Source organism: Bradysia coprophila, unplaced genomic scaffold (assembly GCF_014529535.1).
Source record: "Bradysia coprophila strain Holo2 unplaced genomic scaffold, BU_Bcop_v1 contig_138, whole genome shotgun sequence".
NCBI classification, from domain to species: Eukaryota; Metazoa; Arthropoda; class Insecta; order Diptera; family Sciaridae; genus Bradysia; species Bradysia coprophila.
In genome coordinates this window covers 7425837-7450771 of record NW_023503409.1, presented here as the reverse complement: position 1 = coordinate 7450771, position 24935 = coordinate 7425837, and the positions used below count along the sequence as shown (strand labels likewise).

Genomic DNA, 24935 nt, shown 5'->3' with positions numbered 1-24935 from the left:
TATACACAGATAGTATTTACGTTCACTGGTTGCCGAAATACAAGGTTCAGAACCTTGGCCGAAATACATGTAAATATTCCGCTAGTAAGAATAAGCAATCCGAAGACGGATAGTCGGATTTCCCTGGTTGGATTCTTAAGAGACTCTAAGCACATTTTTGGTTGTCAAGAAATCATGTAAATGTCAGGGAATAGTTTTCAGATTTTTTCTTTTTTAATTTCTCGTTTCCATTTTCAATTTTATGTTAAATTGTTCATGAGCTAAATAATTGCCACTGCTTCAGATGCTCATGTGGTCTTTTCTGTTCTATCAGTCTTAGCGACATATTCGTGCAGTTTGGCGTCAAGTTTTTTTTTTATGTAAAAATGAAGCAGCAAAAGTTTCGTACCGAAAGGAAAGCATTGAATTCGGAGGAGAGGCTTCAGATGTAGATTCTCTTTATATATAGTCATATGCATAATATCCCTCTCCCCTTTGGTAGTATTTTTATTTTGTAAAATCCTATAAAATTAGCTGCTTTTCACTTTAAAGCATGATTGTGTCTAGCTCTAACTGATCGCTAACTGGACTAAATTTAATTTAAAAAAAACTTTCTTTTCCTTTCAGATTTTTCTTGGAGCTTTAACAGATATAGAACTGACTATAAATCGCATGTAGGTTCTGTTGTAAGATATAAAACTGATGAAGTTAAATTGGACTGTGAGTGCGGACGCTCATTCAAACAAAAGAAATATTTAACCTTTCACAAACGATGGGAATGTGGCAGGTCACTTCAGTGCTCCATTTGTCACAGATCTTTTAATTCGAAATCCTACTTAAATTTACATATGCGAAAGCATCACTACTGAGTAAAATATTGCGACAAAAAAAAATTGTAACACGAAAACGATATTGTTTGTAACATTTTCATTTACGCTGACGCTGATAAAATTGATTAAAAAGAAAAGAAAAAAAAATTAAAAATCTTCCCCGTATTTTCATTTTGTGTTTTCTTTTTCTTTATCTCCAAGGATCGTCCACCTCTGGTAAAATAAATATTTAGAAGCAGGAATGGTATAAAGTCACTGGATTAATTTCAGATTGTTTCTGAAGTCGATCTTCGTTTTCTCTTTTTCGTTTACTATTTCCACAAAATTTTCCTTTTCCCAGATAGTATCGACTTCTCATCAATTCTATAAATTTTCAGGTTTGGATTCACAGACAGCTCTACGAGCTTTAGAGAAATTCAATCTTACCCACTTTTCGTCGACGAAAATGGGTCGTCGTAATGTGGCACCGAAATCCGGTTCCGATTTAAATCACAGATTTATGTGCGTTTGTGGCAGAACATTTCTACGAAGCGCTCATGTACGCTATCACACACGATGGGAATGTAATAAGGATCTGTCCTGTTTGATTTGCGGTCGGAAATTTTTGACCATTTCGAATTTGAAACGGCATGAGAAAGGATGTAAGCGTAAAGTCGACGTTCAAAATAATGTTTTTGAATAAAGAAATTTCCATGAAATTGAATTATGGTTACAATTTAAGCGTTTTGGTTTTTGTTCTTTTATTAAATGAGTTGTCCTAACCAATAGGTGAATGTTATGTATAGCTCCTTTACGTCACAAGCCCCTGACACCCGAACATCCTAAACTAAACCTCCACGGAAAACGTGGTGTATGGAAAGTGATGGTCGTTTTCCAATATTCTTCCTCACTCTTTCATCCATTAAAATTCATAAACAAGACAGGGATGTCACTATAGAATATTACCGTGGAACGTGGTATTATCCATAGTGGCATCCTTGTCTTGTATACGAAATTTTAGTTGATGAAATAGTGAGACAAAATGTAGGAAAAAAGACACTCGAAATTGACTACTAGGGAATGCGAGTCTCACTTATAAGTTGACGTAAAGCTCATAGACGTCGACTCCGCCATACATTTTCTATGGAGAGGTTACTTACAATATCCAAGTCTTACGTAAACTTATAATTGGATGTGAAAATCGCAATGACTCTATAGATCACATGTCCATTAGTTCATCGGTTTCTTGTTGTCAAAATGCAGATATTTTGTTAAGATGAAAGATCAGTAAAAATTAATTAATTTCTTGCAGATTACCCTTTGCTGAACGTACATCCTACTCGAAACCTAACTGGAAACCAAAATAATTCAGTAAACCGTTCCAAATACGTTTTGAGTAGATCTCTAAAAAATCCCAATTCGGCTGGCTGCATGGTTGCATGTGATTGTGGCCGCAAATTTGAGTACGAAAACCAGTACATTTATCACAAACGTTTCCAGTGTGGAAAATCGTTGCAGTGTAACTTATGTCGACGGTCTTATTGCTCGATATATTATGTACGACGTCACATGAAAACTTGTAAGATGAAAGAGAAAGCGTCCCGTAAGGGATTCGAACAATAAGTGACAGTTGTTGCCGATGTAGAATTAACGTATAATGTTCCAATGTAAATGTGGTGTCCATCCATAAGATGTTGTAGAGGCAATATGAAGTTAATAAATCAAAACCTTAGTTTAGTTTCAGTTATTTTAATGCGGATTCAATTTGCTTTTTAAAGGATGGTCAATTCAAGATTAACTAAATTGTCACTGCGGGCATTTTGAAGTACGTATGAAGATCCATACGACATAATTATGAATAGATGATGATACAGTTTGAACTTCCAGCAGACCTTATAGTATTCCTAGTACAGGTCCTCGTGGTCGACATAGAAGATCGAGTTTTAGATCAACTAAAATCATCTTTCAAAAATATTCATAGAACTGTGGGAGCTCTCATTCTGTCGCAATTGTTGTAGAGTGTTGTAACCTGATGGTATTTAAAATGTTACATCCACTCAAGAAGTATAGTGATCTTGGTGTTCCTCAAAATAGTTGTGACAATCTAGTCAAATCAGTAATGAGCTTACCAACAAAACTTTTTATGTTTCAGATTGTAAAGCAACAAATTTCTTCAACTACAGAAATTCAACATCAAAAACCAGACGGTACAAACATAAAAAATTTGATGAAAGGGTAGCCTGTTGTGGTATGGCTTTTATTTACAAGCACAATTTGAATTACCACAAAAAGTGGGAATGCGGGAAAACGTGAAGCTGTTCACGTTGCTTGAACGTTTTTAAAACCAAGTGTAGCTTAGACAATCACATGAAAGTGACGTGCAAATGGTTTTGAAGTAATGCAAGGAATATTTCTTTAGACAGTCGCAAGCAATTTGAATGTTAGAATGTTATTAAATAATTGATTTATAGTTTTTAAGGCTCTATCCCAGTAATATAAAGTTAGAAAAATCAAAGAAATTATTTTTTTTACGTGTAGAGCCAAAAATAAATTATTTGAAGCAACATTTTCCTTTGAAGCATTTTTAGAAAATTAGACGATGAATGATGAACCTGTCCTTTGAAAATGAAAAGAAATTACTTAACAGAATGCAGTTGTGGACAGTACACCGCCAATAGTTGTTAGGGTGGTAATAACGTTTCATAATTGATTTATTTTCATTTAAATTTTTTTAATTTTAATTTCTTCACCTTCCTCATCTCTATCATCATTGGGAATCTAATTTTTTTTGTATTTTATAGGTGACCAAAAGATGATGTTAACAGAAGGCAAAAAGATTAAAGTTGCGTTGAGTGAGCTACAGAGATGTATTCCTATTAAAATGGGAAATTTTACCGCTGGCAAACAGTTCGAATGCAAAGATCTTCTACCAATAAGCTCGTTGGATGAGCTAGAAGTCTTTGATTCTTACTTAAAGACTGGAACCCAATTGAAAGCTGACTATGTGAGAAAACTCTTTTCGTTTCGTAAAGAAAATATTTTTTGCTAATTTTTCTTTCTCAATTTCACGTAGACGGAATACCTTCTAACATTGGGCGGTAAGGATGCTCTTTCCGTAATCAAAGCAATGGTGGGAGAATCATATGCTTTGCAATTGCAAAGTCAAATTAACTGGACGGGAAAAGGAGGAAAATACGAGATGTCAAAATCTGCATCAGCTGCTTGCATTATCGGTATACTACACCTTCAATGCGATTCCGTTTCCGATGAAACTCAGAAATTATTTTAAAAATTCCAGAATGTACGATGTTTTTATCCAATTCGTCGCGCTTTAAAACCGAGTATATGTTCAAGTACCATCTTCAGCATTCGAGTGATCGAATTCGATCGGAAAATGCGAAAAGCCGGAAACAGAAAAGCGACACATTTTTTTTGTAAATCGGCTAGTGACTGGCATTGTATCAATAAGAATTTTTCCAGAATTTATTGATTTCATTTGAATTATATGACGAGAATTTACGAGAGTTTTTCTTTTTATTATTTAGTTTTATTTGAAGCACTCTTTACTTGTTGTCATATCATTTGTTTTACTCCTAAATGACCTACACAAATTGCCTAAGCTTAAAGCATATTCGTGTATTCGTAGCTCTTTGAGGTGTGGAGTAGGGAAGTTTACTCTCTTCGCTAAACATTTCTAAATTTTCGTTTTATTATGTGAGAGAGAAACAATGGCAAAACACTAAAGCATTTATCACTCGGTTGCATAATAGTTATTTATGCAACCGTGTGATAAATGGTCTCTTAGGCACTAGATGTGTAGATTGTCACTTTAGGCCGTAGGTCGAGTGTAACAAAACACATAGAGTGCCTGAAACGATATTTATCGCCTAGCTGCATACAACGTACTTAACAAAAAAGCCAACGAAAGTTTCACTTACTTTCGTAACTGAGTTTAGAAAATAACTATTTCATGAAATGAAGGATTTTTGTTGCCTTTAACGTGAAAAGCGTTGTATGCGATTCGGTGACAAGTGCTTCATTAGGTATATGATGTTTATTGTCGGCCTGCGGGCTTGTGTGCTAATTTACACATCTCGTGCTTAAAAAGCGTTTATTACTCGGTTACAACTTTTCCTCAACAAAGGCATTGGAAGGTTTATTTGATCGTCACTGAGTGTTGTATCGTATGTAGATTTTGTTTTACAAACATTTTTTCCTAACTCATGTTTCTTGCTTTAAAAATAAATTTTTAGCTCGACGTAAAAACGAGAATTCTTAAAAAGTTGCACATCGTTTGTACGTCGACTTAAATATTTACATAAAAAGCGTCGTTCGTTTATCTGTTGTTTTTTGTACGTCTAATTTTTCAAATCGATTTGACAATAAATTTATGTTTCGTCTCCACCACAATTCAACCACGAAAACGTCTAAAATGAGAATTAACAAAATACTTACAGATCCGTTGATGGCTGTGACATATTCAGCAACACGTTGCACAAGGCTATTGAGACCGTGTCCGTGTCATCTATGCAGTCGTAGCTTTTCGTCACTGAAAAGCTTAAAGTATCATCAGAAATGGGAATGTAATCGCGAATTTTTGTGTAAATTTTGTTCGAAAATTTTCAGAAACATCCGATACTTTAAAAGGCACTCTCGAGAATGTGAATCTGAATACAATGGCAATAAGCTTTGCTGAAATTATATTATTTGGCTCTCTGTTGTCGCGTTAAATTGAAATTAAATTAATTTGAATTCCGTCAAACTTCGTTGTTTCTTTCATCTGCACAGACAACTCTTCAAAGTAGAAAAGTAAAAGAAAATGTCGACCATACTGGGTACAATGTATAATTGCCTTGCATGATATTTGATATAATTAAACTGATACAATTTTCGCACTTATCAACACTTTCCATCCAACATTCAATCCAACTGTTCATTTCATTGAATTCCTTTAAAAAAAATTCAAAATTATTTTGCAGATCCGTTGCTGAAGCCATTCTTTGACTACTGCGAGGACGCACAACCCAATACGAAAAGTAAAGCAAAAGGACAAACGAAACAATTTCCCTGCTTCTGCGGACGCAGTTATTCGTTGGTGCGAAATTTGAATTACCACCAGAAATGGGAGTGTGGCCGAGAATTTTGTTGCCGTAATTGCAAAAAGTATTTCAGAGACTTGACATGGTACCGGCGGCATATTCGCATTTGTGAATACAATATACAATAATTAAGTGATTGGGTTCGTAACACGATACGAATGTAAATAAGTTTTCATTGCCATCTGTTTGCATTACTGTTTGAGTGGATTATTTTAACGATATACAAAAATGGATTTTCCAAAGAGTGTAATCGTTCGATTGTGTACTGTATCAATCCGATGGCAGTTGTTGCTATACTTAAATTTACTTAAATTGATGTAGCAACTAAAATCTGAGTTCTATCGCAGCAGTGAGCGATAAGTTTGCATCAATTTTCGTTTTCTTCATTATTTTTAGTATTTTCATTCATCTCAATGTTAGGAGGACCGAGTTCAATTGGTTCAATGGGATTCAACCAAAACTCAAAAGTCTCGAAATTGATTTTTTTTTTGTTTTTACAAAGAAGAGTCGGCACAGACCCATTAAAAATTGTATAAAATTCAAAAATTAATTGTAAAGAATTAAAGAGAATTGCTTAATAATAAATATTTTGTATAAATTTTTGACTATTTTAAATCCGTGAAAGACCTATCGGTAAGATCTGGTGTGGTAAAGAGTAAAGAGTTCGGTGCAGAAATGTTAATTTTTTATAAGTTTCACTAAAATGACTTCAACGAATTCGGTTGCAGACTATGTTTATTAGAACTGTTATTGTTTGTTAATTTTTCATACTCGTCACATTCAATTCTCTTGTTATTATCTAGTAGAAATTGCTGGCACGCTTATTCTCAATGAGTTTTTCAGTTTTAGTTTTCTTAGTTTTATATTTTGAGTTCGTCGTTGAATTAAATGTTTATGCTTTTTGGCTTGATTTAATGAGTATTAATTTGGATGACATGACACTTACACAACACATGCCTTACTTTTGAGAATTTTATTTCCGAAAATTATGAAAAAACTTCGAAAAATTCCGGAAATATTTTTCCGAAATTTTCACAAAATTTGAGATATAAATTTCACGATAATAAGCCCTGCATTGCCAGGTATTTCCATGCATTTACGATCTATTTTTCCGTTGCTGACTATAATGTTTTCTTTTCACAAAAATTTAGTTTGACAAATTTTATGCCTGTTAGACTACATTTACAACTTTACATTCAAAATTTCAGGGTACAATAGTCCAGACCAAGAGTACGCGCACGAAGAATTCTATCAAAATCACAAATATTCAAAGACTTTGTCCAAATCACTGCAACGGCAACGACAGTTCCTGCAGTGTGCCTGCGGTCGAAGATTTTCGTACAAGGGAGGACTCAGAGTTAGTGTGACAATGTTATTGGTATTTCGATAATTTCACGATTTTAATGTTTTGCTTCTTTTCTTTCCATAAAGTTTCATCAGAAATGGGAATGTGGCAAGAGTTTAGTCTGTTCGAACTGTTCGAAATCGTTCAAAGACATTGGCTATTATCGCAATCATTGTAAACTGTGCCGTAATCGAAGACAACAGCCACTGTATTAAGGACCTATAATATTGCTTGTGATGATTTGTTTTTGTTTTATTCAAGAAAAAAAAAATTTGCAAAATAAATTCGAACCAAGTGGAATGTAATTACTCGAATCTCAATAAAATCGATGAAAATACTATTTTTCTGATTGCGGTTTTTGATTGGTGATTGCCGGTGTGTACAATGAATTTGTCTTAACAAACATTTTGTATAGTCAGTCTAACGATAAGTTTTGTAAGTTGATTGACCTTATCACTCCATTATTAAATGTTAGGATGTTTTGAACAATGCAAAATTCACTGAAGAAATGTCGTCAGTCACTTGCTAAGACTTTGTTTAAATTTCCATTTCAGGATTAAGTCTAACATTCCGAGATATAAAGAAAATGCGCGGATTGCAACTGGTAAACCGAAGAAGGCCAATTAAGTCAAAGAAAACGGATAACAAGAAATTTGCCGAAAAGATTATTTGCATATGCGGCAGACGATTTAGTTACGTTGGCGGACTTACCTATCACAAAAAAGTGGGTTTTTTTTGCATATCTCTGGTTGCGATGATTTTTTAAATTAATTTCGAATTTCTCTTATTTCCGTTAAGTGGGAATGTGGCAAGCAGTTGAACTGCGGTAATTGTGGCAAACATTTCAACGTCCGATCGTACTACTTGAATCATTGTCGAACTTGTGAATAGTGGCACACAGTATTCTAATTGTACTCCAAAGATTATATCACTGGCAAATTTGTTCCATCGCTAAAATCATATTTTTTTTTTGTTTAAGTTAGAACAAATAGGAAAAACCAAATTCAGATCAAATAGAACTGATTCTGAGCAAAGACATAATTATATATAATTCATATAACCAATCAAACAAGCGAACTGTATTTGTTTAAATATATATAAAAACTTGGTGTAAACGTAAAAACACATTGATTTTCTTGCTAGATTAAATGCGTACTGGCATTCCATCTCAGAGTCTGTATATTCAGCGAACATTATGCTTTGTTTTGTCATCATGTTGGGATGTTGGGAACAGCTTACGATTGTTCATGTAAATACCATTTGAAACTAATTCTAACGATTCATATTTCAGAGGGGAATCTAACATTCAGAGAGATTAAAGACATTTACGGCATACAACGGGCTAAGGCGAAGAAATCGATGACGTCCAAGAAACGATTGCATAAGAAATTTGCCGTAAGAACTACTTGCACATGTGGTAGAAATTTCACTTACGTAAGAGCACTTGCGTATCACAAAAAAGTACGTGATTGCAATTGTGATGATTGTGAGTTATAATTTCCAATCTAATCTCCAATTTTCCTTTCTTTCCGAAAAGTGGGAGTGTGGCAAAGAGTTAAATTGTGGAAAATGTGGGAAGCAATTCAACGTCAGATCGTACTATTTACATCATTGTCGTAATTGTACATTGGACGAATTTAGTGTTTCGTAGCAACCGCTTCACGAAAAGAAAGTGTCTGTTAATTATTTATAGTAAAAGTGGAATAAAGTAAATTGAAATCTGCCTTGTTTTTCTTCAAATGACTTAAAGGGGACGATCACAACATTAAAAGTATTTATACTTTCCTCTAACGAAAGCGTTTAGCGTGTAAGAACAGCTTCTACAATTAAATATGAGGCTCACCGACAACATAACACCTGTACATTCTACCACACTGACAAAAAATAGTTGAAAATCGTACCTGTTGCAGGTAACATTTTCTCCAGGTAATCTACTGCTATATTTTTTGCATGAAGAGCTACAGCTGTGGCAGGTATTTTAGGTTACCTTGAGACAAAGTTACCTGTAACAGGTAAGATTTTGAACTCTTTTTTCTCATTGCAATAATCCGACCCGGCCATATCTAACCTTTCCTATTTTATTAACGCCGTAAATAGCTTTGTCTCCAGTTCATATACATATAGGGAGATTTAAGTGAAGCTGTTAGAATAGAAATGTCAACAACAAATTGTAGACATTTGGGAAGACCTTTTTCGAGGGACAATTAATCGTGCATTTTGGCGTGCACGAAACCTTTGATTTTGAATTTTTTTTGTCAAGTTCAAAATTCAAACAATTTTTCGCGATTTTCAAAAATTTTCATTTTTTTTGTCAAGAATTTTCGTTGATTTAAAGAATTTTCTTAGAATTAAAATAATTTTTTCGGGATTTTCAATGAATTTTCTTAACAAACGATTTTCCATGTATATCTGTCCCTTGACCCTCTTTACTATGTTTTATAAATTGTAAGGTCGCACAACAGATAAAAGAAAATATGTCAAAATTATGACTTTCATTCAGATTTCAAACCAAAATCCATTCTACATGGTGTCAATGTCGCATGAAAGAAATACGATTCTAATCGCGTAACAACTAGTTCATCTTTGATGAGTTTCAGATGAGCCTAATAACTTTCAAAACCTTAATGAACCCTAAATATTTGTACAATTTTGTGTCGTCATGGTCCCGGCTGGCAGTGATTTCATTTTCATTGATTTTAATTTTAATTTTTTTAAAGATTTTAGGGAATAAAATCTTGTTTTCAGCTCCGTGCTAAAATGAATGTTTTCGGCAATCGATTTCCGTTTCGTCCGGTTTTCACATCTGTGCAAAACGTGCGCATGATAGAAAAATAGCCATTCCGTAGTTAAAAATTGTAGTGACGCGAATGTTATATGAAAATCTAAACAAAAATTTAGCTTTTTGCGTTTTCGTTTTTATTTTCGTTGATTGTGAATGATTGTAATAAATGTGTTCTCATTGTGAAGCCGAAAAACACTTGTAAATGCCCGAAATCGTTTGTTCTATTTTCAGATTCAGATTATCTCTCTTTCAAAGAACTCTACTATCCAGATTTAGATGATCCATACAACAGCACATTAAACCTATACCAAAGAAGATTGATGCAGAATCGACACCGTGAAAACGGATCCGCAAATAAAAAGCTGGCTGTGAAGCTAGTGTGTTCGTGTGGACGAAGCTTTTCGTACTTAGCCGGTTTTCGCTATCATCGGCGCTGGGAGTGCGGCAGAGTGTTGAAATGCAAAAATTGCGGAAAAGTCTACACGGACAAATCGAATTTGGTCAAACATTCCAATGTTTGCTTGACAAAATTCATTGAAATTAACAAATAATTTGAATTTTTCCCATAAACTGAAAACTTAATCATTCTCATGAGTTGAATAGTAAGAACGATGTACGTGTGTGTTATGTAGACATAATGTATGAAGTCTGTGAATTAAAAGAAAAACTTAATTTATTTCCACTTTCAATTGTAGCATTTTTGTAGTGAAACATACTGACTATTCACTGTGGAGAATCTCCAACTCTCCACTTTCCGCCGTTTAGGAATTCATTCCTTTTTTATTCCAAATTTTACTATTTAACTCCTCCTGATTGTTCTTTTATTATTATTTTGAAAGGAAATTCTTTTGTTCTCTTCATATACAACAACTAACGCTGTGCTGTACACCAATCTTTTTTAATATTTTTTTTTTGCCTTAATTTATAACGGGCTCAGGTTTATTACAAGTAAGAAAATGACAAGGATGAACATTTCACTTATGCAGTAAAACATTTTTCAGAAGATCCACTTTGCGGGTACACAGTTTTGGATAACTACAAAGACTTACGTGACAAATTTGAAATTATGATTCAAGAAAATGCATCGCTTAAATTCGAATTGCATGGCCTAATGGAAAGGAATTTGGCGCTGCAGAAAGCATTCAGTAATACCGGAAAAGACGTGCCGATTGTGAATTATGTCGAAAACGTAATTTAATTTCAATTTACATCCAGAGTCCAAAGCTTTCATTCTCATTTCCTCAAATGTTACTAGGAATATGGTCGCTACTATGATGGAAACATTTTTATAAAGAAACAAGACTGCGTACAGTTGGATGCAACTGAACATCCCAGAGAATACATCAACCATCTGCTCGTCATTCTATTCGGTAGAGATGTGTTGAAAAGAAGCTGTGTCACTGGTCAGATGAGCAACAGGTTCCGCGACAAGGATAGGAAGCCACCGTTGGATCCCATCAAACTACAATTGATTTACAGTAAATCAGTGGAATGTGAATGTGAAACAGCTAACCGAAAATCTCAATTTTAATATTTATTTTAGAATTGGTCGCCGCAAAAACCAACAATGATAAAGAATACTCCAACAGTGTAATCAATAGGATAATTGCAAAGAAAATTTACAATTTATTGGCAGCCGATAAGAGAGTAAAGTGACGTGTACTTAGTGATTTAGAGATTTTTGTTATTTGCTAAAACTATAGAAAATACAATTTGAAGTTTGATTGAACACCAATATGGTTTTCTGAAATTCTATCCATTTAGTGTTTGTCCATCGAAAATGTACTAACTGCGGAAAATCGACTAGTTTTGTACAAACATTGAAACTTTTAAGGGAAAGCCATTGAAATTCATTAGAACTGTCCTTGTTAAATGATTGCACCAAGTGTTTAAATAGACCGAAATATTGTGCCAAATGATTTTTTTTAAAATATAAGTAACGTTGAACGGAAGCGGTCCGGTAAAAACATATCGGCTCGTTGATAATTTATTGAACCAAAATGATTTGTAATTAACTTGAACAATAAACATCTGAATAAAGTTATCGATTTTTTATCAAATGGCACCCAATCAAAGTGTTGGACATTGGCGATAGAAATTGACACTCCTAAGCAGTGCCTATATTTTCTAGAAAACGTTTTCTAATATTTTCACAAATTGCCGAATTTTGTAGAAAATTTTCAAGAAAATTCTATAAATTCCTACAAGTTCTACAAATCTCTAATTTATTTAAAAAAGATTCAGTTTTGTAGAACTTGCAGAAATTTATGGAATTTTCTGGATAATTCTAAAAAAAATTCAATTTCCAGAATTTCTAAAACAAATTCTATAAAATAGTCACTCAACAGTTTTACACGAAAGAGGTGAACGGCAAATTACTCTTTCGCTCTTCGTTTCAAACAAAAAGCAAACGTTGAGCAAATACGCTCACTCGGTTCATTTGCATACACCACACCCATTCATCCATCATTTCGATAAATATAATTTGCTTGTTAAAATAGCGGATTTTTCCGAATGTCTCACCTATATATATCATATCCTGCTGTTCCATTCTAATGTCACAAAAATGATCAACCGTTTGACTCACACAAATTTTCATTTTTCCAGAATTAGACCCCGAAAACTTGCAAAATGCTTCCGATTCAATGCTATACTATGATGAATGTACCGATGAAAATTTTGAAAATGAAGATTTTATCAAAATTGGCAACGTTTTCAATTTCGAAAAATATCCACAGAAAACGTTCAGTGCAAAGGTAAGTCCAATTGATTCAATTCTAAGCTAATAGTACCACCATTCGATCCGTAAATATTATTTTAGGATATTCCCAACATCAAAGATATGGAATTGCAAATATTGATAGCAAAATTTCGAAAATCTGGATCGTTCGAAGCGCACGAGCGATCAACGTTAGCGAGATGTCTTGTGCGTCATATATTGGCCGAAGATTTCAATAGACAGTAAGCTTAATACAATAGTGATTGTGCTGTGTGTGTGTGTGTTATCGACCAGGACGATCTCATAATTTTCGTTTTTAGGCTTCAGCGCAGAGAGTTCACTGTGATTGCACAGGCAATATCCGAAATGTTTCACGGCGAAGATGCTACCACATATTTCGTTCCATCACAACGTGGCACGGCGGCCAGAGGAAAATTGTACAGCGCCTACAAGACGTTTAGAGAACTGTTAGCATCGGCAAATTTAATTTGTCGCCGAAAGAAGCTGAAGCCAGCTGCAAAGGAATAACTTGCAAAGTAGATTTTTAAGAAATTAACGTTTTATCAAATCAGAATGAGCTAAAAAGAATTTTTTTTAAATGAATTAAAGATATTTTAAGAAATGAAATAATAAAATTCGGTGGAATGGAATGGACTTAATGATATCATATTCTCTAAAGAAATATTAACAATTTATCAAATTAATGGATCCTCTCCATAACTATAAAAGAGAAATAATTTTTGCTGTCTATTTATTTTCGCATTAACCTAACCGAAGAGACTAAAACGAATGTAAACTTCAAAATAATAATAAAAAGAAATTGCACCGTTAATCGAATCTCATTGTCCTTAGTCGATCATCGCAGCTCACGCTGATAAAATTCTGAGAAAAAAAAAACGAAGCTTACCTATACCCCATTGCCTGTTAATTGGGCGAATGAAAACTAACTTCCTCTCCAGCAAACAGCGTGTATGCTCATTTATGATGTTTTGTTCTATTTCGTTTCTTTATAGGTCTTCCGGTAGTGTCTCCATCCTATTTTCCATTTAACTTTTCATCGGCTACAACGGCACCTCCGCCACAGCCTTCGCAGACTCCGAACTCACTGTGGCTGCTTTCGCCGACCGCAATCGAAAACTTCGTAAGTAAATTTTTATTTCACATCTGTGTGCATAAGTATACTAGGAAGGGGGTCCGCAGTTTTTTGACGAAATTTTGAAAATGAAAAACTTGCTTTCGTGGCTAATTTGTTGAATTTTCAAACTTTATCAACCTTTTGTAAACGGCAAACATATTCCAAAACCCGATAAAATCATTAAATTCGTTATAGTCGGCGACTTTGAAGTAAGTGGCTCATTTTGTTTCAGCTGATCCACTCATACAAGCATTTCATTCGTGGCTCAGCATCAGCACACAAATGTTTTTGATGGACTGCAAGCCTTATATTTTCAAATGTTTTACGAACTTTAAACCAAAGATATTTAGGGAGGTGCTACTTGTATAGTGATGAGCATGAGCATAATGAGCATGAAATTGAATAAGAAAGAAGATATATATCGCAGATCGGTATAACTGCACCAGACGTTGTTAACGATATTTAACAAGATTTCGAAAGACTCTGAGCAATTATTAAAAAACCTACTTTGAAGAAAGGAATTGCTTACGCAATATGTAAGCTGTGTTGAGGTCATCATCTTGTTTACGTCAAAGGGGTCAAAATAATAGCTGAATGACTAAATGACTAAATTACTTGAAATGCGTGATTAATATTGTACGATAAGTATTTCCTGCTAATGAATGGAATTAGAACAGTTCCACCCAGTTCTTAGAAATGTGTAGCCACTTCTAAAAAAGATTTAGATCTTTAGGACACAGGCCTAACAGCTTCTGAGTTAGTTTAACACTCCTGATATTGAAAAACTTTTTCAACGTTCGGTCAAACGAATTAAAAAAAAAGAAATTCAAATTTTCACATTTCAGGACATAAAAGTATTTTGTGAAAATGATCTGGACGCTAAGGTTGTCATCGCTAAATACAAAAAAAGTGGAAAATTGGACACTACCGATCGTACCATATTTTGCAAAAGTTTATTAAAATTCACGTTGAATCAAGACTTTCGTAAGATGTAAATGATTTTCATTTCAAAATTTTGGTTCACGGTCCAATTCACAATCTTCTTTAATTCTCAGATATAAAAAGGAAGACTTCCAAAGAATTGCTCAACTGATAGTGTCCGTATTTCCCACCGAGCATATTGAAACTTACTTTACTCCTGCTCAATATGGCAAGCAAGCAAGAGGAAAGTTGTGGGACTTGTATAACAGTCTTAGATCAACTTTGGCCTCCGTTGGATTCATTGAACGGCGTCCAAGAAAGTGTAGGCCACCCGAAGACGGTAGTGAGTTGTTGGGGATTTGAGAAGTTAGTGTTATAAGGCTGTAATTGATGCAAATTGTACTCAATATTTTAGGGTTTTCTTTTGATTTTGGAACTGAAAACGATGAAGATCATCGACATTTTGACGAATAATTAAATTAAATTTTTGTTACCCATTCGAATTAGACTCGAATTGTCTTTTTTTTAAATAACGATAAGCTTTGGTATTGTTGTAAATACTAGGTATTTAAATAGCCTAGTGTCACGATCCGATTATTGCTTCTTTTGAACTCTTAGTATTGCTAATAAACTAAAAAATTCGAAGTTCTTCGTACTAGAACATTGGATCTTTAACTCGACGGAAAATAACTTCTGGTATTAAAGATGACCGGCCACCTGTAGAGTTACAAAGCTCCTCAGTCAATTATGTAAAAACAGCTTCGATGCGTCAAATGTACAATAGATTTAGCCTCCAGCCCGCAAATAAAGAAATAAAGAAATTCAAATTTTCACATTTCAGGACATGAGAGTATTTTGTGAAAATGATCTGGACGCTAAGATCGTCATCGGCAAATACAAAAAGTGCGGAAAACTGGATGCTGCAGATCGTACAATATTTTGCAAAAGTTTAATCAAATTCACATTGTCTCAAGACTTCAGTAAGATGTAAATGATTTTCATTTAAAATTTTGTTTACCGCCCTATTCAAAAGCCACTTTAATTCTCAGATTTAAAAGGGAAGACTTCCAAAGAATTGCCGAACTGATAGTTTCACTATTTCCGACCGAAACACTTGAAACTTACTTTATTCCCGCTCAATGCGGCAAGCAGGCAAAAGGAAAATTGTGGGACGCCTATAAAAATATTAGATCGACTCTGGCATCGGTTGGATTTATAGAACGGCGACAGAAGAAGTCTAGAGCACATGAAGAAAACGATGAGGTCTTTGGGGCGTAGATATTTTATGATTTATTGAGGGTTTCCGAATAATTTCCACGATTCGATTGATTGGTTATGGTGCATTCAAGATTCAAGTTATAATTTTGTCGTAAGATTTAAGAAGTCAGCTGGACAAGCTAAGACGAAATGTTAATAAATATGAATATTAGTCTCGAAGTTACAAATGTGTTATTAAGCTTCTGCAGATGCCGAGCCCACCGTTACTTCTATCATACACAGATCTATTCATTTTCCGTCGAAGAGAAAACTAATTCGAGGTCATTGATAAACTGCATCGTCGCAGATGTGAAAGGTAATCACTTTATAGGCACAACTAAATAAAAATAAAAAAGAGTTCCACAAAGATCGTAGTTATCAAACGTAAAATTCATTAACTTACCGATTGCATTTACGAATGTCACACGTATAAGACTGCTGGACTTCCGACTGATAAGATCCATTTTTATGAATGTCATCTCTCGTATTTAGGACCTAAGAAGCTTGCTGAACTGCGTAAAGGGACAGGAAATATTGTCTCATTATGAAAACGAAAAGACACTCGGTGCACTAATGCGTAAGAATTTGATTACCCTGGTAGTGGACTATTTCGTAACGAATCGCATCAAAGTTGGTACAAAGGATTGCAACGTTCTGGCCGATAAGATTGTGAAATTGTTTCCGAATGAAGAAAAAGTGATTTTTCGATTGCATTGGAATCGGTTGAAGAATTTTACTAATTTCTGTAAATTTTTCTTTTAGAGCAACTATTTCATCGCCGGCAGTGGAAAAATGAATGCAAGAGGCGGCCTGTATATAAAGTACAATAATCAAATTCGGTTGTATCGCTGCAAAGGTTTGATCGAAGCAACTCCGAAAAGAAGCAAGTGGCCAGTTGATAATCAACAACCAACGGATGATACCGATATGTATTCTGATCACGATGTAACAATTGAAGTAAAACGTGAAGTGTGTGATATAGAGGACTATAATTCTTGAATAAATAAATATATTTGGTGGCGAAATGTTTGCCACTTAAATTCATCGTGAGTCGCTTATTTATTGTAAAATTGAGACGTCAGTAGCACTGGTCCGAAATTTTCTGAGTTTCTATTCTTCGAATTTATTTCCATTACATCTTTGATGTGGATCATCAGTGACCAGAAAAGTACTCATTTTACTCTGAACAACGAACTCCTTCACTACAATTTGGGAATAGTTTCCCAAGATTTAAATATGTTTGCGAACGAAAAGTAAATTTTAAATGTGTTTGTAATTATCGTAGACCGTTTTGTGTGTCTTGTTGTAATGTTTGCAAAATAATTTAAATTTTTAAATTCCATTCAGATCCATTAGGACACTATAGTCTCTCCGACGAAATTGAGCAGCATCCTATGACGTATTCTAGAGGATCCTCATTTTACGATCCTAATTCATATGGTATGGATACTTATTATACCCAAAATGAAATCGAAGGTGAGTGAATCTGAGGAATATTTTTAACATTGCTTTGTTGAAGCTGCTATTCATTCCGGCTGAGAATTGTAGTAGATTCAATTCGGTCCAGAAAGATAATAACACATGACGTTGTTTCGGCCCACTGGAAGCAACGCCATCTGTTTTCATCTCCCTGATTCGTTCCCGACGAAATTAACAGTTTTGGGAGCGTTGGGAAGAGTGTTTTTAAGGGAATATTGTTTCCATATTTGAAATTCATTTTAAAATTTATGATAAACAGAATCGCTGCTAACGCCGCAGAGTATGGCGAAAAATATGTATTCGAGCATCGGAAGTGACGTGGAATCTGAACTACGTGAAATTAAAATGCTCCTAGCAACGGACAATTACATCGTCACAGAAATGAGTCCCGAAGAATTCAATACCAGACACATCTTGTTCAATCGATTCAGAAAATGGATGCTAGAGAATGACATGAAAACCGGAATGTTTCGAAAGGTCAGTGGCTTCAATGCTCTTTCAAAAAGTATTTTCTTTTTAACTTCGAATCGGACTAGATCCACTTTTCCTGTTTGTCAATATAATTTCTTAGTTTTATACAAAGCTAACATTGTTAACTCAACATGCCTCCTATACTTCCAGTTCACCGAACGCCTTCATCTACAATTTTGCGAGGAAAAGAAACGTGATAACGAAAAACCGAATGCAATCCGGTGCACCTTCATTTTCTGTTGCCCAGTGTGCAAAGAAAACATTAAAATTGTTCCAAAGATGAAACCTCTCAAAAATGGGACCGACGGCAATTATTATTTGCTCTCAAATGTGATTCGTCATTTGAGACGAGTACATCTGAAAAAATTAGCAAATAACGTAGCCCAAAGAAGATACCGTTCTCCGGTGTAACTTTGACGCTTGAAAGCATAATTTATTTGCGTTTTTTCAGTCGAAATACAGTCATTTCTTAAAAGCATTCATTTCCAATTTAACTCAAATCATATCGATCACCAACGTACTTCAAGGCTTGACGTTTATGAGTGATCATAGTGGACAGCTGCAGACAGTACTCGATTTTATATGAAAATGTTATACGTTTGTATGATGCACTGTCCAGTTTCAGTACTCTATTTAGAGGATTACTCATGCTTGAAGTGCATTGTGATCACGCTTAATTACTCACGATACAGAATCAGGATTATCGAAAAGGTTACTTCTTCCAATTCTGACACTGCATTGGTGAGTTTTTTTAAAAACTAGATTCGGAGAAAGTTACACCGAAATACTAATTCGGAATGCTAGAATGAAGATTTGTAGCTGATGAAGTAAATGTAAGTTAGTTTTTCTTTGATTGTCTTGTAATATGGAAACCAAAATGACCTTGACAAATAAACACCTGCTATTTACCACTGCAATGCTATCTTATTTCATAAACCGATGTGCCTTTTTTTAACTCAATGTAATGAGGTCTTGCAATCTTCATTAAGTTAAAAATGATCTGTGTTTCATCGTTTTGTTAATTCATTTATTCGAAGGATAAAATAAAATATGGGCGGGATAGAATTAGCACATTACGCAACTGTGGGAAACTTTGGTTATCACAAATTATCACGCAGGAATTGAAGGTATTTTATTCTCAACAAAGCAACAAATCAAAATTTGGCAGAATGTAGTTACAGTTACGTTCCTACCAAGTAACTGTAAATGCGAACTTTGACAGCACGAACGAAGACCTACGCGTTTTCAAATTACGCATTTAGTTATATTCCCACCTATCTTCGTAGACACAAACTACGTTCAGCCAACAGGTTTTTTACTCAGAATTATTATTATAATGTTCGAACTGCTGCCTTGCGCCACAATAACACATCTAGTGCCTAATAAAGCACTTTGCACTCGATATCATCAATAACTATTGGGCACTAGATGTGCAATGAACAGTTACTTTTCGCCACTGAGTTCAGTTGAGTTGAAAAACAAGTTGCAAAATGTCAAGGTCACTAGATGTGATATTGTCAAACGAGGCGAAGCCGTGTTTCGTATTTTCATTGTATTCTTATATTATTATTTCTACTCGTTCAACTGATACGATCAAGGAAGTCCTGCAGACGTAATGCAGTCATAGTCCTTGTGTCAGATGAAAAATTCATATTTGCTTCGTCTCCACAAATGAAACAGAATTTTGTGCTTATAGTGAAATTTTTTGCGTTGCATTAGAAGTTATTTCAGCCAAAATTTCGATAAAGGTCGCAAGCTCTTAAATACAAAGTTAATTTTCGACAATTTTAATAATTGTTTTTCGTTCAATTGGCTCTTCAATTTGTAAATGTAAATTGTAAAATGACGTAATAAGGATAACTAACCCAGTACCCAGTGTTAATAGTTACGTTTTGTAACTAGTCAGAAAACCATCAGTGAAAAACGAAGCATACGTCACCCAAACGACGCTTGAAAAAGTTCACTTTCCGCAGCGCCGTTGCAGAAAAATAGTTATTTGCATATTAATTAGAAAGGTAAACGGAAAGCATCTTTTCGAGTTGGACTTCTTGTTTGGCACGAATATGTGAGTCTCACAAATTACCAAACACAACTGGCAACCACAATTACCATAACAAAGAAAACCTACAACGGAATACCCATTTATTTGTCCACGTTATTTATTATTTATTGAATTTAAATTAACAAAACTAAGTGAAAACCGGAATTTCCTAGCAGTTGATAACAGTTTGTTTATGTGAAAAGAACAACGTTTCAATTGTTCTAAGAAGAAGAAATAAAAAAATTCTTTGAATGTTACAGGTATGTTGTTCGAAGCGTTTTATATTTAGTATTACATCTGCATCATCTCAGTTCCTCTGTACTCATCACTCTACGTCTACATATCGACAAATTAGCTGCGTATTACTATCACTGACAGAATTAAGATAAAGCCAAGGGGTCTGAGCGCAATTGGTTATGGACGTTTGATCAGTGCCGTTGAATCAGCGTGTTGATTTGTAGTAAAAACGTAAGTATATCTTGGGTTTTAACGTCACGATAGTGTGAAATCGCGTTTTTTAAATTTTATTTTCACCGTTAGATGATGATCGATTGTTTTAAGAGCGGTCAATTTCAATCCAATTGTCTCTATGCATTCGTTGCTACATGAGAACGTTACGGAACGTACGTATTTGTATGTATAATGAATAGCACGGATTAAAAGTATCGTTTCTGATAATTCTATCCCTGGAATAAAAACCGATTTTTTTTATCTGCCTTTTTGGAAGAGCATAACTGTTTCAGAGTAACTGAACATTTTAATTGTTTCGCAGTAAAACTCGTTCTGAGATCAGAGAACCTCCTCACGATTTAATAACATAACACTCTCTGAAACTGATGCTGTAAATATGTCCGTCCATAGTAAACAAAAATATGAGAATGAGAAACATTTATCATGAATTAATTAATCAATTACAGAGATGCATTGAATGCCACTCGCGAATAAAAGAAATCATGTGCCATATCAGGTCATCGTCCACTTAAACTTGTTTAAATTGAGATTAACAGCAATACAAAATCAGGACAACAAAACATCAACAGAGTTGTGTTAAATCAGGTAGATAAGAGTCATATTAAAAGTCATTGGAATATGACTTTACATATGGTAACAGCTGAATAAATGTCCCATATTTAAGCATTAAATTCACATTTTATCAAGCACGCGCTCTTACCAAGCACACTCATCAATCAAATCAACAATTAAATTTTAGAATTACCAATCAAATTCGCAACATCACTATGGCACACCTTCAAAATTAGGTATAAAGAGGAGTGCTTGAGAACGTGGTGTTTTATTGTATTTTTCTTTCGCTGGTGGTTGAAGTGTTTTTAATTTTGTTACTATAGTAGCAAGCATATAAGCTAAGATAAATCTTTAAAATAAAATGGCAAAGTTAAGTACGTGCTGTGTCGTATTGTTGAGCCTCGTGGCGTTGTGCCGAGGACAATCTGAAGAGGACGAATACTGTACGACTGCCTCTAATCAACTGATGTGTTTGAAAATGACACAGGACAGAACTGACGAGGTTAATTGCAGGCTGTTTTCTATTTCACTGTTGTCGAAGCTAACTCTGAATTTATATGGGTTAGGGTGATCCGATCACAACAGAACAAGGCCAGCCCATTGGAGATATTGCCAATTCAAAAACGTCTGGCGCTCGGGGACCATCGCTGATCGAAGATCCGCTTCTTCTGAAGGAACTGGCGAAATTCGACCGAGAACGAATTCCGGAACGCGTTGTCCACGCTAAAGGTGCTGGCGCTTATGGGAAATTAAGTATCACCACCAACTTCCTAGAAAGATACTCGAAGGCTGCAGTTTTTCGAAATGGAGCAAGCAGTCCACTGTTTCTACGGTTTTCCCAAGTTGCTGGTGAATTAGGGTCACAAGATACTATCCGAGACGTTCGTGGATTTGCTATCAAAGTTAAAAGTACCGAAGGTATTTGGGACCTTGTAGGCAACAATCTTCCAGTGTTTTTCATCAGAGATGCACGACTGTTTCCGTCGTTCATACATTCACAAAAAAGGAATCCTCAAACGCATATAAGAGATCCGAACATGGTCTGGGACTTTCTAACACTTCGCAACGAGTCAACGCTCATGGTTTTGCATTTGTACAGCGATCTTGGAACGCCTGCATCATATCGTAAAATGAACGGCTTTGGTGTTCACACGTTTAAACTGGTTGATTCGCAAGGCAATTACGTTTTCGCTCGGTTCAATTTTAGAGTCGATCAGGAATTAAGAAATATGACAGCAGCGGAAGCAATGGAGATGGCTGGACGAAATCCCGACTACCTGTTACAAGATCTTTACGAAAATATAGCACAGAGAAATTATCCATCTTGGACATTTACAGCTCAGATTTTGACTCCACAACAGGCTAACACCCTAAGATTTAATCCATTCGATCCGACGAAGGTATCGTATATAGGCTTATTAGTACCATAAAGTGATTCGTTAAGAACTTATAAATTCATATTTTCTGCGTACAATATGTAGATTTGGTTCACAGACGAGATACCAGAGTACGAAGTAGGAAAGCTAATTCTAAACGAGAATCATAACAACTACTTTGCCGAAGTAGAGCAATCTGCGTTTGATCCGGCAAACATGCCACCCGGCATCGAACCATCGCCAGACAAAGTATTTTCATTTAAAGCGTTTTCCTTCTTACGTTCATTTCATTTATTTTTCGTACGGAATTTCAGTTGCTACAGGGAAGACTGTTTTCTTATCTGGACACTCAGTACTATAGGTAGACAACTATTACCAACAATACCGGCAAATTACCAACTAATGTTTTATACTTAATACGATCTCAGATTGGGTGTTAATTTCAATCATCTCCCAGTTAACCGACCTTTAAATACGGTAGTTGCCAACAGTTACAGAGATGGTCACATGATTTATGATAATGATGGAGGCATGCCGAATTACAATCCGAATTCATTCATGAAAGCATCCCCGATTCCACAGTACAAGGAGAGTGCATATAATCTAGATGATGTTGTTGTGGACAGACACGAGCCCCCTAATGACAACTTTTTCCAGGTAGGAAGAAAACTTTATCAAAAACTTGTATGAATTCGGACCAGTGCTTTCAAATATCTAAAATATTTTTTTTTGTATTTGTAGGCTGTATATCTCTACGAAAGTTTCAGCGAAACCGATAAGGATCACTTGGCTGAGAATTTAGCCACTGATCTTAGGAATGTGTTTCCTTTTATCAGGGAGCGAGCACTTCAAAATTTTGAGGCAGTTAGCAGCGATCTAGTGAATAGACTTCAAAGGATGTTGTAAGGTGTTTAAATGTTAGTGTAACGAATTACGAATTCAAATGTGATCTTATAATTATGTTCTATGAATAAATTTGTGCTATTTGTCACTATATTCAAAGTTTTATCTATTAATACTCATAGCCCTATTGGTCCATCACTATACAAAATACAAAAGAAGTTTGTGGACTGTGGAACCTAACCAACTTTGAAGAGTGAATTTTTTTGTTGTGAACAGTCTTGAACTGTAATGACTCTTTTAGGGTTTTTTTAAGGTGTTAAACAAATATCTACGGAAGTTTCAACTAAAAACAGGGACAATAACAATCAGAGAAAAACATTAAAATCGGTTCGATAACTCATGAGCTAGAGCACCAGCCGCTCTACTCGGACGTAGAAATGAGAGCTGTAGTATTTTATAGCTGTTCAAACCAGAGTAAATTTTGACCGATTTTCGTAAAATTAAATGGAGACTGAAACCAACGCACTTCAAGCAAAAGCGATCATAGTCAACACCTGCCAAATACGGTACTACTTTAGATTTCCTCGTATTCGTTGCGAGATTTGATTGGCTTGTGATTGTAGTTTTACGTTGAAAAAACTGATTTTTTCAAAATTTGTATAGTGAGGATGATGTGGTGACATCCATCTTCAGCTTAACTTGAGTTCAAATCGATCACATAAGAAATTTCAGTTTAACTAGAATTTCCCATTAGAAATAAGAATTGAAAACCAACTCTCATTTTTTACATTCCTTTGGCTAAAGATCCAAACACCAATTAGGTGCTATTTTGTATGAAATGGTTTTCTTTACAGTTATATGACACACTGTCAACATTGAGTACCCTATTAAGAGTACCACTTATGCTTGAAGTGCGTTGTCTACAGTTTTTGGAGCGATATTACAGTGTACTAGCGGAAAGTTAAATTCAATATGTTTTCTGATGTAGGAGTTAAACAAATGAAAATCTTGACCTTTTTTTTCTGCCTTTATGCTTGATAGCGACACTCAACAAGCACAAAAATATCAAATCTAGATCTTCTTCAGAAAGAACTCTGAAATCAGAAAATATTTGCATATTACTTTTCCGCGAGTGTAGTCGGTATTTGTTTCGCACGATTTCCACAACTCTCTGAGACGGACAACCCCATAGATAAAATATGACCCTTTCTCCTCATTTGGTAGAGAGAATGCGCAGATTTTGTAGCATGGACCAAGCCATTTATTTTGCCATCTTTGTTGTTGAATGTAAATGTAAATTTTGATTTATTTAGACATTACGAAAAATTGACAATTTCTTCAACTTTTAATGCAAATTTATCTTATGTTTTAGACTTATCGCAATATCAATTTAATGATCTGTTAGAGGAGCGACAATTTTCAGGCCAATTAGATGAGAGAATGCATTCTGAAGGAAATGGACGATTTTATTGTAATGCTTGTAGAAAGACGTATGTTAACATTGGAAAGTTAAGGTAGGCCATTTTTAATGCTTTTACATGCTTTTGTTGCCCTTTAGTGGCGAATTACATGGACCAACGAGATAATTAGTTTACGACTTCACAGCATGTAAAATCCATTACAAAACTCGGGATGAAAGTGAAAAGTCTCGTTTTC

General features: G+C 34.9%; 2 protein-coding genes across 12 annotated transcripts in view; both read left to right on the top strand.

Annotated features, from left to right (window-relative positions):
* LOC119073839 (longitudinals lacking protein, isoforms A/B/D/L) overlaps nt 1–18485 on the top strand; it is a 144156-nt gene extending 125671 nt beyond the window's left edge. The window contains exons 5-7 of one of the 9 annotated variants that reach the window (XM_037179665.1): nt 17394–17522; nt 17785–18002; nt 18147–18485. In XM_037179665.1, the coding sequence (XP_037035560.1) occupies nt 17394–17522; nt 17785–18002; nt 18147–18407 (608 nt within the window). In that variant the 3' untranslated portion in view covers nt 18408–18485. Of the gene's footprint in view, nt 1–3589; nt 3793–3861; nt 4022–4086; nt 4301–11015; nt 11204–11269; nt 11493–11557; nt 12050–12621; nt 12771–12835; nt 12976–13053; nt 13566–13746; nt 13875–14713; nt 14860–14923; nt 15259–15630; nt 15777–15838; nt 16222–16538; nt 16743–16808; nt 17082–17393; nt 17523–17784; nt 18003–18146 lie in introns of those variants that run through there. The other 8 variants (XM_037179666.1, XM_037179673.1, XM_037179674.1 and 5 more) reach the window with 8 other exon arrangements.
* A 1700-nt stretch (nt 18486–20185) lies between these two features.
* Nucleotides 20186–23430, top strand: LOC119073851 (catalase-like). Of its 3 annotated transcripts, XM_037179693.1 has the most exons (8): nt 20186–20505; nt 20955–21093; nt 21248–21562; nt 21627–22460; nt 22542–22685; nt 22751–22797; nt 22865–23093; nt 23178–23430. In XM_037179693.1, the coding sequence occupies exons 3-8, from the start codon at nt 21422–21424 to the stop codon at nt 23340–23342; spliced, it is 1560 nt and encodes a 519-aa protein (XP_037035588.1). In that variant the 5' UTR covers nt 20186–20505; nt 20955–21093; nt 21248–21421; the 3' UTR covers nt 23343–23430. The 3 variants fall into 3 exon arrangements, with proteins under 3 accessions (XP_037035588.1, XP_037035589.1, XP_037035590.1); XM_037179694.1 differs by lacking the exon at nt 20955–21093; XM_037179695.1 differs by lacking the exon at nt 20955–21093 and having other exon boundaries at nt 20215–20297.
* The last annotated feature ends 1505 nt before the right edge of the window (nt 23431–24935 follow it).

Bases quoted from the DNA above. Each gene is read 5' to 3' on its own strand.
- LOC119073851 (XM_037179694.1), top strand. From the start codon at position 21,422: ATGGCAAAGTTAAGTACGTGCTGTGTCGTATTGTTGAGCCTCGTGGCG. The intron at 21,563-21,626 runs GTTAATTGCAGG...TATATGGGTTAG, and splicing joins CACAGGACAGAACTGACGAG to GGTGATCCGATCACAACAGA. The intron at 22,461-22,541 runs GTATCGTATATA...TACAATATGTAG, and splicing joins ATCCATTCGATCCGACGAAG to ATTTGGTTCACAGACGAGAT.